The sequence below is a fragment of the Maniola jurtina genome, chromosome 5 (assembly GCF_905333055.1).
Source record: "Maniola jurtina chromosome 5, ilManJurt1.1, whole genome shotgun sequence".
Taxonomy (NCBI): domain Eukaryota; kingdom Metazoa; phylum Arthropoda; class Insecta; order Lepidoptera; family Nymphalidae; genus Maniola; species Maniola jurtina.
Genome location: NC_060033.1, coordinates 13,515,194 through 13,528,715, shown reverse-complemented (window position 1 = coordinate 13,528,715; position 13,522 = coordinate 13,515,194). Strand labels below are relative to the sequence as shown.

General features: G+C 35.7%; 1 protein-coding gene and 1 long non-coding RNA gene across 2 annotated transcripts; one reads left to right on the top strand and one right to left on the bottom strand.

Annotated features, from left to right (window-relative positions):
• The first annotated feature begins 369 nt into the window (after positions 1 to 369).
• LOC123865292 (heparan-alpha-glucosaminide N-acetyltransferase-like) lies at positions 370 to 11,218 on the top strand. The gene is made up of 10 exons (XM_045906249.1): positions 370 to 782; positions 2,647 to 2,866; positions 3,279 to 3,402; positions 5,944 to 6,120; positions 6,575 to 6,746; positions 7,982 to 8,055; positions 8,716 to 8,849; positions 9,292 to 9,459; positions 9,808 to 10,031; positions 10,486 to 11,218. The coding sequence occupies exons 1-10, from the start codon at positions 536 to 538 to the stop codon at positions 10,662 to 10,664; spliced, it is 1,719 nt and encodes a 572-aa protein (XP_045762205.1). The 5' UTR covers positions 370 to 535; the 3' UTR covers positions 10,665 to 11,218.
• Positions 11,181 to 13,215, bottom strand: LOC123865303. Its single transcript, XR_006795955.1, has 2 exons — positions 11,760 to 13,215; positions 11,181 to 11,248 (listed from the first exon to the last, which is right to left on the bottom strand). It is a non-coding gene; the product is annotated as an uncharacterized LOC123865303 (long non-coding RNA).
• Between the last annotated feature and the right edge of the window lie 307 nt (positions 13,216 to 13,522).

Genomic DNA, 13,522 nt, shown 5'->3' with positions numbered 1-13,522 from the left:
ACTAGGTAAGTAGTTAATTGAAAAAAATTACAATTTACTAGTAACTACTTAAGCTGTAGTTTTTTTTCCGATATTATTCAGAATACTGGTGCCTGAGCTTTATCTATTTAAAACATTAAAATTGATATGAAACTTAAACAAATTAATTTAGAAATGAATCTGATAATAATCGATTTAGGTGAGATCGATAAAATCGTTTGGAGTAATTGGATATAGCAGCGCAGCACTATTTATACTTTAGGCTTAAAAAGGCTAGAATCCAGAGCTAAAAGTCAGTTGGAAAAAAAAATCTTTCCTCACTTTTTCATTCGTTCACGGGTTTATTGCTTTCGAAATTCGATCGCTCTGCTGCAGACAGCAGAATTGCAAGTTTCATTCATTCAATTTGATGATTCAACAATCAGTCAACAAAGCTGACATTTTTCGAAGTTGTTTTGAGTTCTGCAAATTCGCAATTTTTGCAAGTGCATTGTGTAGTTTATAATTGTGCGTATCGAGCAAATATTTTCTCAAAACTGATGTAGAATTGCAAAAAATGCTTGGGAATTTTGAAAACGTGGGCGCGTTCATACGCAACTGCAACGGCACCAAGTTAAAATACGACCAAGCTTGTTTGGAGATTACTACGAATGAGAACATAACATTTTGGAGTCAATATGTGGAGTGCGAGGATTGTATGCTGCTCCCAACCAAGAATTTGCCGACTTCTGGAGCTGTGGTGATCGAAACTTTCAGTCCTCTTCGGTATGCTATACGAAATAGCAGTGGAGAGATCTGTAATGGTTAGTATGAGACTTCTGGATGAAACAAAAATTTTCTTTGTTATTTGCGAATATACATGTTTGTTTCGACCTCGAAGCGGTCGTTAAACACTTGACGTTGTACACATAAAACACCTTTACATATTATTGATACCTAGATAAAATATAGTCTCGATTATTTGTAGTCTCTCTCACAACGACTTTAGGGTCAAATGAGTCATGTAACTGGATATTATAGTTAATACTTACTATAAAACTGATTTCCTGTAATATGGGTTTATCAAGTGGATTAAATCATCTGTTTTATTATAGCTACCTAATGTAAACATGGCAACAATTCATATTTATGTAATTAATATTTCAATCTAATCTCCATAAAAACTACAAATGGCTATTGGATAAATAATTGATAGTGATAAAACTCACGGTTCTATAGGTCTATATTGCTAACCCAGCCCGGATTTGTCTGGATCATCTGAAAATCTACTTTTAGTGAGGGTCTTCATGCAAAATCTACTTTTTTGACCCAATAGTTTAAGCTGTGGGGTTGGCTTTAGAAACCAAATGCAGGAATCAAGCTGTACATTGATGTCTGTTAGTTTATCCTTTTACAAAAGACACTATAGAAGATGATGGTGTTGACTGTGTGGAATTTGGTTTTAAAAATCTGTGTAAATTTTTGATTTCCCCAGATAAAAAGTAGCCTATAAAACAAGCGCACTATGTGTGTTTATTCATGCAAAAAATCACATCAATCTGTTGCTCAATTGTTCTGTGATTGATGGACAAACCAACAAATAAATACATCCATATTATATTAGTATTTAAGTTTTAACAAAATGCTAGATGTATATAAAGAAAACTTAGCTAAAATTAAAAGCAGCATTGTTGTATAACTCGGCTGTAACTGCTAATTAGCAATAAGTACTTTTGAAACTTTACATAATCTTCACCTATTTACATAGAAATTATGTAAAACATGAATTATGATAACATGTAATCATATGGAATTGTACTAAATGCAGGTCAAATTAAATGTATGTTGCGTTTATGTAATAACAGATTATGAACAACAAGAATTGTAAAACTCTTTGAATAATTTTAATAGAAATAGAAAGGTTTTTCTATTCAAATACACTCTTACAGTGATGATGATAGCCTAGTGGTTAAAACATCAGCTTTTTTGGGGAGTTCAGGGGTTCAATCTTTGACACACACTTTTAACTTTCCAGAATTATGTGTGTTTTAAGAAATTAACAATGAATATATGAGGAAACCTGCATGCCTGAGAAGTGAAAGATCTGCATAATGTTCTCAAAGGTGTGTCAAGCTGCCAATCTGCACTAGGCCAGCATGCGAGCTTATTCTGAAAGAAACCTGTGCTTGCTGGTATGATAAGACTGCAATCTCATAGACAGATTTTGTTTGAAATAGTATACTAATAACAATTTCCCTTTCACTTCCAATGAAGTGTAGGGGAGGGTGTAGTCTAGGAGGAAGAGTAAAGCTACGATAATTGTGCAACAGGTGGGGTTTGAACCGGCGATCTTTCGGATTTCAGCCCGCTCCTATAACAATTGGGATGATGCTTATGTCAAAAATTATTTCTTAGGAATTATTAAATAGAGGGTCTTCCGAAATTCGTAAAATCCACGTACGCTGTTAGTTTTGAGCTTGCTAACCAATTATAATTATCGATTTAACTTAAAAAGTACGTCAAATATTTATGATGTCACCTTTGTGAATTTCATACAAGCTTCCTCAGTAAGCAAGCATTTTGACGTTTGATCAAAAGTCACTAATTTGACCAGTAGTCATCATCCCTATTGAGCTATCCAGGAGGGTTAACATATGTTGACTTTAATATGGTTGTTTTATATTGCAGGGACGTATGAATTTGGGGAGTTTGGGCAGTACAGTATAAATGTGACTCCAGAGATCAAACACGAATGTCTCCCACGCATGACAGCTGAACCCGATGCCGCCTACCTTCCGATCCTCACCGCTGTGGTGGTGCTGTTGTCTATGGCCACACTCTGGTATATTGTCAAGGGGATTGGGAAACGGATAGTGGCTGGGCGGTTTTATGCGACCTACTTTGCAAGGTAAAACCTACTATTTTAGTTACACCACACATTCTCACAAGCATACAAACACACTCAAGCATAACTGCTCAGCAAATACAAGCAAATCAAATCATTGAAAAGAGCAGCCATCGAGTTTCTTACTGGTTCATCTCGGTAGCAAAGGCATTCCGAACTAGTGGTAAATTTGGATTATTTGTATTTAAAAAAAAAATCTATTCTATTCAAGCATACGCACATATTATGACTGACAAAGTTTTTTTTTTTTATATTTCTAGGCCATCTGCAATCAGTCATTTATGTGGACTATAATAATCCGATTATATGAGTGTGTTAAGGGCTTTTCACTAAGTTTAAGTTTCATTACATAATGAAATATGTTTTTCATTACATAATGTTACATTGACCATAGACAAAACTATTATTGTTACAGGGAAGACAATGAACTAGGTTCAGAGACAAGGGTGCTGACGACAGAAGCAAGCGTGCCGAGGTCCCCTACCCGTTCTAGACTTCGCTCTCTTGACATTTTTAGAGGATTCACTATTGCACTTATGGTATGTTAATAGTATACACACTCTGTTTTTTTTTCTCTCTCGTCTGGCTTTACACAGATCAGCCAATGTCAAGTTTGTAGTTATTTACAAGCTAGGGAAACTATATAAGTATGTACCTCGTCTGTGCCTGCGCTCGCCGACACACGCGCGGTGCCCCCTTAGTGCGCTTCCCAGTCAGTTCCACCACCAAAAAACACCAGTGAAACACAAAAACCAGTCACTTTTTACAAAAAAAAAAAAAAACACTCCAAAAAGGCATCGCACGCGCGCCGACAAACGCCAACACAGACGAAGCCCTCTCTTCCTACACACTCTGTATACATTAAGACTAAGTAATATTGTATTGATACTGAGTGGCATGCACATTTAATTTAAAATGCAGGATTAATGCAAAGTTAGGCAATAGTTAGTACGTACCTATTTAATGGTAGGTCTTAATGAAAAATGAGTATTGAACTGTATCAAGTAGATATTTCAAGTAGTAGCAATGCTTTTACGCTTCTATGATCTGCATCCATAACTTATACCTGATTTGATTATCAGCACACTAATATGATTAAGAGGCTGATTTTGTAAGTTCGGATGTAGGGGGTAATCTCTGGAACTAACTATTTGATTCTAAAAATTCTTTCACTGATAGGTACCTACAATATTTCTAGTCTAGATTATAAAATATAAAATATGTGAACGAAATTGCGGGAAAAATAAAGTGCTAACTGTACACAAAATTTAATCATCAAAAATTCAAAAACTTTAACTTGCTTATGACCCTACTCTTGAAATAAAAACTTTAAATACTACCACAGACAGTTAGTTAAATAAAGTATATATTTTCGGAATACCTACCAGGTACCTACTTACCATTTGAAACCAAACTAAATGCACTTATCTCAATTTTATTTTCCCCTTTGCGATAATTTATGACACGCGCCGTATTGGATTTGTCATACAGTAGAATCTCACTAATCCGATCTCACTAAAAACCAGAGGCTGTCGGATTATTGGAATGTCCGGATTACTGGATTGTATAGAAAAATTCACAGTAAATTGAATCAAGCATTTCATTAAGACAACACAGTCTATTTGGGTTCATGTTGTACACGTTCTTTTATAACTGTAACATATCTCACAATTAACAAATTACTATTGGCGTCACTCAGAAAAGCAGGTATTATTTAAATATTTTTATCTAATTATTGGAATGTCCTCTCCAAAACCAACACAAAAAACACTAGTTCAATGTGTAAGGTTATCCGAGAGTTATAATCTGAACAAACTAATGCCAAAATAAATAATTTAATTAGAGCGTGATTGCTATCACAACATCTAATTATTCAGTTCACAATCCAAATACCGAAAATATGCGATATCGCTCCGAATCTCGGAAGGAGACTGAACTAAAACCTTCGAAACACCCGTATTTATGCAAGTTCAATCTTGTTGGCCTCCTAGCAACAGATTGTATGACATCGAATGAGCCAAATATCGATTTTACCAAACTACCTTCATCAGCTAAATTAATAATTTTATATTATTTTTGACAACTCAAATCAATTTTTTAAAAATAACCTTACAGTTCGGCCGTCCTGAATTTAACACGTCCTCGTGTTTCTAATCAATCTTGTCATGTCAGTCGCGGGCTTCCTTGCCCTAAGTCAAATCCAAATCATGGGCTATCCTGCCCTCCGTCAAATTATTAAAACCTACCCTTGAACTGCCGAACTCACAGTTTTAATATCCAGTCAACAATAAATCCAAACGACTAACTTCTCATTCGATGTATACAAAATCTGAACCACTTATTGCAAATTACTTTTCACTTCACAAAAGACTATTTTTTTTTTTTAAACTTAAAATTTTAATCACCAAATCAAACTCAATAAAAATTTTAATCAAATGTGGGTTATTTACAAAAAGATACCAAAGCAAAATTAAGACAACGTGAGACACATCCCACTTCTGAATTATTGGCGTCACTCAGAAAAGCAGGTATTATTTAAATATTTTTATCTAATTATTGGAATGTCCTCTCCAAAACCAACACAAAAAAACACTAGTTCAATGTGTAAGGTTATCCGAGAGTTATAATCTGAACAAACTAATGCCAAAATAAATAATTTAATTAGAGCGTGATTGCTATCACAACATCTAATTATTCAGTTCACAATCCAAATACCGAAAATATGCGATATCGCTCCGAATCTCGGAAGGAGACTGAACTAAAACCTTCGAAACACCCGTATTTATGCAAGTTCAATCTTGTTGGCCTCCTAGCAACAGATTGTATGACATCGAATGAGCCAAATATCGATTTTACCAAACTACCTTCATCAGCTAAATTAATAATTTTATATTATTTTTGACAACTCAAATCAATTTTTAAAAATAACCTTACATTACATAGTTTTAAAATAATCCTTAATTGAGGTCTGTTTTTGTGCAACTTGGCGCGGGCGGAAGGTGCCGGATTATTGGACGTGTCGGTCTATTGAAGTGCCGGATTACTGAGACTCTACTGTAATATATCTTATTTTTCCCCAGATATTCGTGAATGCAGGCGGCGGTGGCTACGGTATATTCTCCCACTCCACGTGGAATGGTATTACCATCGCAGATGTGGTGTTTCCATGGTTCGCCTTCGCAATGGGCGAAGCCCTAGTGCTCTCTCTCAACGCTAGGCTTAGGACCTCAATGCCTAGGACTACTGCGCTGGCGCAGGTAAAAATACATTAAAGGAACAAAACAATAATTATGAATGTTCCTAGATAAACTTTGGCTCTACTATTTTGTTGATTGACTTGATTATTTTACAAATGAAAGAATGCTTTTATGTCAAATTTTAATTATGTATTTAATTCATCATACATTTCTTAAACTATGTTGAGATGGTGGCATATAATTTGTACATATATATATTGTATATACTATATATGTATTATTATATAACTAAAATCTTAAAAGTAAGTTACAAGGGTAAAAGTATAAAAAGGGCAAAACTACTGAATACTTATTTAATTTTTGTCCTAGACAAATTGCAACAATACACAATAAAATTAAATATTTTTATAAATACTAGTAATAAAGAGTTGTTTATAAGGGGTGTTAAAAACATATAATAAAACAGTTTTAACATATTCTGCTATTTTGTTAAAAGACGTTATTTTTGATACAGGTGGCCCGGAGATCTCTCTTGCTATCGCTCATAGGAATATGCCTGGGTTCAGTCAACTCGTCCTGGACTAATGTTCGTCTCCCGGGAGTATTGCAGCGGTTAGCAGCCATGTACCTCATCACAGGTGCTTTAGAGTGTGCATTCATGAGGACCAGCCAGAACATAACACCAGGTAGGTAGAGGACTTCACCGTGAAAAAACCGGCCTAGTGCGAGTCAGACTCGCGCACAGAGGATTCCGCACACGGGTATTTTTCCGACATTTTGCACGATAAATCAAAAACTATTACACATAAAAATAAATAAAAATCTGTTTTAGAATATACAGGTAAAGCCCTTTCATAGGTTTCTTGACAGATACGACAGACAGACGGACGGACAGACAGACAGACAGACAGACAACAAAGACGGACAAGATCCTATAACAGTTCCATTTTCCTTTTGAGGTACGAAACCCTAAAAATGGTAAAAATTAATGCTTATACAGATTTTCCTCCTTATTTTAATCTCTAAATCCATATTATTCGTAAGAAATTAGTTATTATAATAAAGTTTTACATGAGTTACTCAAAATTAGTCAATACTCTAACAAATTTCTTAAACTGGACCCTTTCAAGTAAAGATTTTTATATAAACCTGTGAGGATGATACTGCCATTGGCGCAATTAAAATGCCATAAGCCTACTTTGTTATATTAGTTACAAATTGCGAAAAACCAAATTAAATTTGAATTTCGCGGGCAGGCCCGTGTCATGCACCTTAATATGGGTTTGCTGACTTTTATAACTTTTCTTTAATTTTTTTTTTTTTTTTCAATAAGTCCATCTGCGATCGGCCCTCCGGCCATAATCAGACTTGGGGAGTTTCTTTAACAATGGCATTACGTTTTGCTCGCTTTGCCTTTTCTCGGTAGGAAAGGCATTCCGAACCAGTGGTAGATGCTTTTGACGATTCAAAAGAACTTGTAATAGTCTAATTGAATAAAAATATTTTGAATTTTGAATTTTGATGTTCTCATATGCATAATTTTTTGTTCTTTATTCTTTATTCTTTATTTATTTGCATTCATGTTTTACATCATAATAGAAAATAATTATAATATTACAACATGAAGCCCCGTCAGGGCGCTGCAAAGTGATTACATATAAATAAAATGTCATGTATATAAAAATTAAAAAATTAAAAATTAAAAAATTAAAATTAAAATTAAAAATTAAAAAATGTAATGGCAATTCCTAACTAATTATGTCCTTTTTTATTTATTATTTATTATTATTAGTCAATCTTTAAAAAAAAAATATCAATAATTTTTTTTTTTTTTATAACTATATCGTGTTATTGAGGTCTATTCGTTCAAAAATTCTTTCACGCTGTAGAAACATTTTTGTACTACTACTGTTTCTTCCAGGTCGTTCGTTGTTCCGTGACATAGCAGCAGGCTGGCAACAGTGGCTCGCAACTATATTAATTGTCGCTGTACAGGTATCTGTCCCAATCATTTCTACCCTTGTCATGATCGTTAGGCATCCAAGCAAGAGCAAAGGCTAACTGAAGTTAAGACTTACCACATAAATGCATGCTTTATTATACTTATATCACACTAATATTATAAAGGCGAAAGTGTGTCTGTCTGCCGGTCTGTCTGTCTGCTACCTTTTCACGGCCCAACAGTTTAACCGATTCTGACGTTTGGTACAGGGTTAGCTTATATCCCGGGGACGGACATAGGCTACTTTTTATCCCGGAAAATCAAAGAGTTCCCACAAGATTCCTAAAGACCCATCCGCTCAACCAATTTGTATGTTTGGTACAGAGGTAACTTACATTCCGGAAATTAACTTCGGCAACTTTTTATCCCTTATTATTTAAAACAAACAATCCACGCAGACGAAGTCGCGGGCATCATCTAGTTATACTTAAATAAGAACTGTTTTTGAAAATGAAAAACAGTTTGGCTGGATAGACCAATTTTAAAGAGCTAGATAGATTAAATTTTAAATATTCGTCTATGAATTGGTTGCAAATCATGCAACCAATAATTATACCTTGACAACCAATTTTTTTAATATAGTGTAATGATAAAAACTTGGGTTTTAAAGACATTCAACCAATTTCTTGAAAATCACAACAACTTTTGTATAGGTGTGCATAACCCTACTGGTGCCAGCACCGGGTTGTCCCCCGGGGTATTCAGGACCTGGTGGTCTACATCGCACTGCTTTGGGAGACTTTTCACTGCAAAACTGCACTGGAGGCATCGCAGGATATATTGACAGGTAACACCTTCTGAATTCTATTTTGTATTTTACTTTTGATCTTCAGAGGAGATTCTTGCTTTGAAAATTGAAACACATTTTATTTATTTTTTAATGATGTAACCACAAATTCGCGGTTTTCACATTTATTCCTGTACTTGTACTATAAGACCTACCTACCTGCCAAATTTCATGATTCTAGGTCAACGGGAAGTACCCTATAGGTTTCTTGACAGACACGACAGACGGACGGACAGATAGACAAACAGGCAACACAGTGATCCTATAAGGGTTCCGTTTTTCCTTTTGAGTTATGGAACCCTAATAATAAATATAGACAACCTCAATGCCTAGAAATGTTCTCTTACTTTGTTGTGGGTACAGTACGTAGGTGTACTAAAATTCCAAGGCTGAAAAGAGCACTGAGGAAATTTTTGAGAAATATACATTTGTTTTATTATAGGTTATTACTGGGACCATCTCACTTGTACGAGCATGGAACATTCCGGAAGGTCTACCACACAGTGGTGCCACATGATCCTGAAGGAATCCTGGGAATACTCTCCGGGGTGCTGGTGGTGCAAGCCGGGGCTCATGCCACAAGGATTATGCTTGTCTATAATCATGCTCGGTGAGTGTACTCCTTTACCATCATGATCAACCTACCACTGTCTCACTACTGAGCATGGTTCTCATTGTATGAGAAGGGTTATTGGCCATAGTCTACCACGCTGGCCGAGTGCGGATTGGCAGACTTCGCACACCTTTGAAGCATTAGGGATGCACACGTCCCTAATGTTTCAAAGGTTTGCTCACAATGTTTTCCTTCACCATTAAATCAAGTGATATTTAATTACTTAAAATGCACATAACTCCGAAAAGTTAGAGGTGCCTGGGAGGAGAGGGCCTGGGATCGAACCCCTGAACTTCTGTTAGGATGCAGATTAGGCCATTCTATACATTTAACATTTTTTTGCAGAGCCCGTATAATGCGCTGGATATTCTGGTCGATAGTCTTTGGAGTATCCGGTGGTGCCCTCTGCATGTTTTCCAAGAATGGTGGCCCCATACCCATCAACAAAAACCTGTGGTCCGTGTCCTATTGTCTGGTCACAGCATCCATGGCCTTCTTCATACAAGCTGTGCTCTACTTCCTGGTGGACCTCAAGACCAAGTGGGGGGGAAGGCCTTTGTATTATGCTGGTAAGTAGAGACTACGCACCTAATAAATAAAATAAAATAAATAAATAAATAAAGGTTTATTTAGCTCAATTACAGAATCACACACAAAAAAAAACAAGAATAAAAATAAAGATACAATTAAACTTAAATATTAATTAAACTTAAAACTAGAAAATACTATTATACTATAATAGAGTTAAGGGCGCGAGGTAAAAACTAACAGCCCCATCTAGTATCATTTTTAGTACTAAATTCTTGATACAAGCAGTGCTCTTCTTCCTGGTAGGCCTCAAAACTAAGCTGGTGAGTTGACTAGTAGCGCCCTCTGCTTTATGCACCTTACAGAGCTAAAAGTGCGAGGTAAACACTAACAGTGCCATCTAGTATCGTTTTTTACTTTAACTTAGAAAAAACAACTCAAACTATAAAATAAAGCATGCATGGGGATAATAAACCTTTTTTTTTTTCTTTCCAGGTCAAAACGCGCTATTCCTGTATATAGGCAGCGAGCTTCTAAAACGTCATTTCCCGTTATACTGGCATGTGCCCGCACCCACACACTCACAGCTATTGGCCACACATGCAGCTGCCATGCTCATGTGGCTAGCGGTCGGCGTGGCCTTGCATAGGAAACGCATCTTTATCACCTTGTAATAAAGACTAATATCCTCCGTACTGTCATGTGCTCACACCCACACACAGCTATTGGCCACACATGCAGCTGTCATGTTTATGTGACTAGCGGTCGGCGTGGCCTTGCACAGGAAACGCATCTTTTCGCCTTATCATACAGACTAATATCCTTTATGCTATCATAGTACTTAGGCTCTTAATATGTGACTTGCGGAAGGGTGTGGCTCTGCACAGGAAACGGAACGTTACTACTTTGGAATAGAGACTATTTTTCGTATAATGACACGCCAAACTTCTGTCACGCTCTCAGGTTCACGTATTCTGTGAAGCTAGGTAGAAAAAAAATAGTTATTGCGATAGCATTCTCCTCGTGTTCAGAGCGTTATGGGAATTTTGCGTTGCGTTGGTGTCAGGTAAAAAGAAGTGTGACCTTGAGTGAGTGATTTATCGGTCTATTTAACCAAATACGGAATGATACGCTACAGTTGTTGTCTTTTCTGCCGCGCTATTGGTTCGTGAATCAACCTTTCGCTTCTCGCACTGTGGCATAGTACAGTACCCATGCGCTAACAAATCCCCTCCACTATCGACCAGAGGTCTTTTTACTAGACTTGCAACGAATAGTATATTCGGCAGTATACCGAATACCGAATATTCGGCGAGGCCCCTGACCGAATAGCCGAATATTAGGCAAAAGTATTCGGCTGGATTTTAGCGCCAAAAACTTGTACAGACGTGATTGTTTCGCGCTCCTTTGTTTTGTTCTAATGTACCTACTCATCGCTCGCGCGCCCGCAGTTGCTCTATTACCACAATAATTCAAATACATAGAATCCTCCCTTTTTCCAATCCAGAAGATGATTATGTACCTGTGTTATGCACCAATGACTACTTAAATGATTATAACAGAAATGAAAATATGAATATACTCGTATACGTAATCAATCGATTTTAATTTTTCATTTTACCAATTATTTCTCTATGACAAAATATATTATTTAAGTATTCGGTATTCGGCCGAATAATATGTAGATATTCGGTATCCGGCCGAATATAATAAAAGCAGCCGAATAGGCCGAATACCGAATAGTAACCGAATATTCGTTGCAAGTCTACTTTTTACCTGATGCCAGCTTGGTTACTTATAGATTATGATCTGCCTATATTATACAAAATTCAAAGTAAATGATGATTTGATTATCTTATTTTGTCCGTCTGTCTGTTTATTGCCTACGAGTTCGCGCATAGTTCACCTGATTAATGTGACATTTTGTACAGTTATTGTATGCACTTGCATGAAGGTTTCAGACATAGTATCAACATACAATAGTTGCATTGCAACACATGCCAGACATTAGCTAAATTACAGTAAATAAAATTATTATACATTTTATATTTTGGTGCTAATGCACGGTTTCCAAAAAAGGACTAAGGCTAGCCGCACTTTGGATGCGATTTCGTACGAATTTGACTCGTGCGAACACGTACGAATACGCACGAACAATACCAATCTTCCAAGTGCTATGAGAGCGCGCAGACTGGGTGCGAGTTAAGGTGAACACAAACTTATCCAAGCTGAACACGTCAAAACAAATTTTAGAATTCTGGATATGAAATCTCATGAAACCTCGCACACTTTCCCCCGTCGAATCGTCCGAATCTTCAACGCGCAGAAGTGTGCGTGGTTTCATGAGATTTCATATACAGAATTCTAAAACTTGTTTCGTTCGACTCTTTCGACGCGTTCGGCTCAAATAAGTGTGTGTTCACCTTTAGTGGTACTTTAAAAAAAACATTATAGGTTTACGCTTGACCATAATCACATCTGATGGAAAGTGATGATAGATGGACTTAGGATGGAACGCGTTTACCTAGAACATGCCTATTCACTCTTGTTTTAAAGATATTCGGATTATAATTGGTAGGTCTTACACCCAGTCTGTCAGTATATTCAGGCGTATTGTCGTTGACTTGAATCCTGCCTTGCCTTGAATTCTAAAGACATTCTAAATGTTTATTTATCCTGTCCAAATGCTAATAGGACTAAGGCTAATCTATAGAGTACACTTTGACTTTGCTCAGACTTACACTTTTTGACTTTTGACACTGTTAAAACGAGACAGCGTTATACTGCTGGCATAAGTCTGTCTCGTTTTAACTGAAACTTAAGTCTAAGCAAAGTGCATTCTATAGATTTGAACCTTAGACTAAGGAACCTTAATAGGATGATCTTTGACAGTTCTTCCTAATTTCACTCTTATATGATATCCTATTAAGATTTGGATGGGGTGATATTTTAAATAATATTTATTGTAATAATTTTAATAAATATTATTATTAAACTTTTATCCTAAAGATTATGGTGAAACTTTTCCTTGAAAAAGATCTTACTCCAATTTATTACTAGACTAATAATAATTTTTAATAAGTAAATAATAATTAATGCACTTAAATATATAATTTCTTTTAGTTAAAAATCATTTTTATTTTTGCAGCAGTTTCCAATATTTAGTTGTGTATTCTTAAATACTTATACCTATTGTTTGAATAAATAAATAAGTTATATAACGCGTTAAAATGTTGTTTTATTTTAATTATAACTGAAAACCTCGAGTAATATATTTTGAATATCGTTCCACAATTTTATGGGTGTGGTGCATCACTAATGAATAAATAATTTTTACAGTGATTTTTTGGTACGTGAATAAAAGGAATTCTTGATTTAATGCCTACTGATAGTTATCGCGTCCACGAGTAGTTATCTTTTTAAAATGGTTTTACCTAAATCGATTGCGAATCATATAATTAAATCGATATTTTACCGATGAAAAATCGATTTAGTGTTTCGACACTAGTAGCTCCAGTGAATAATGGAAAAA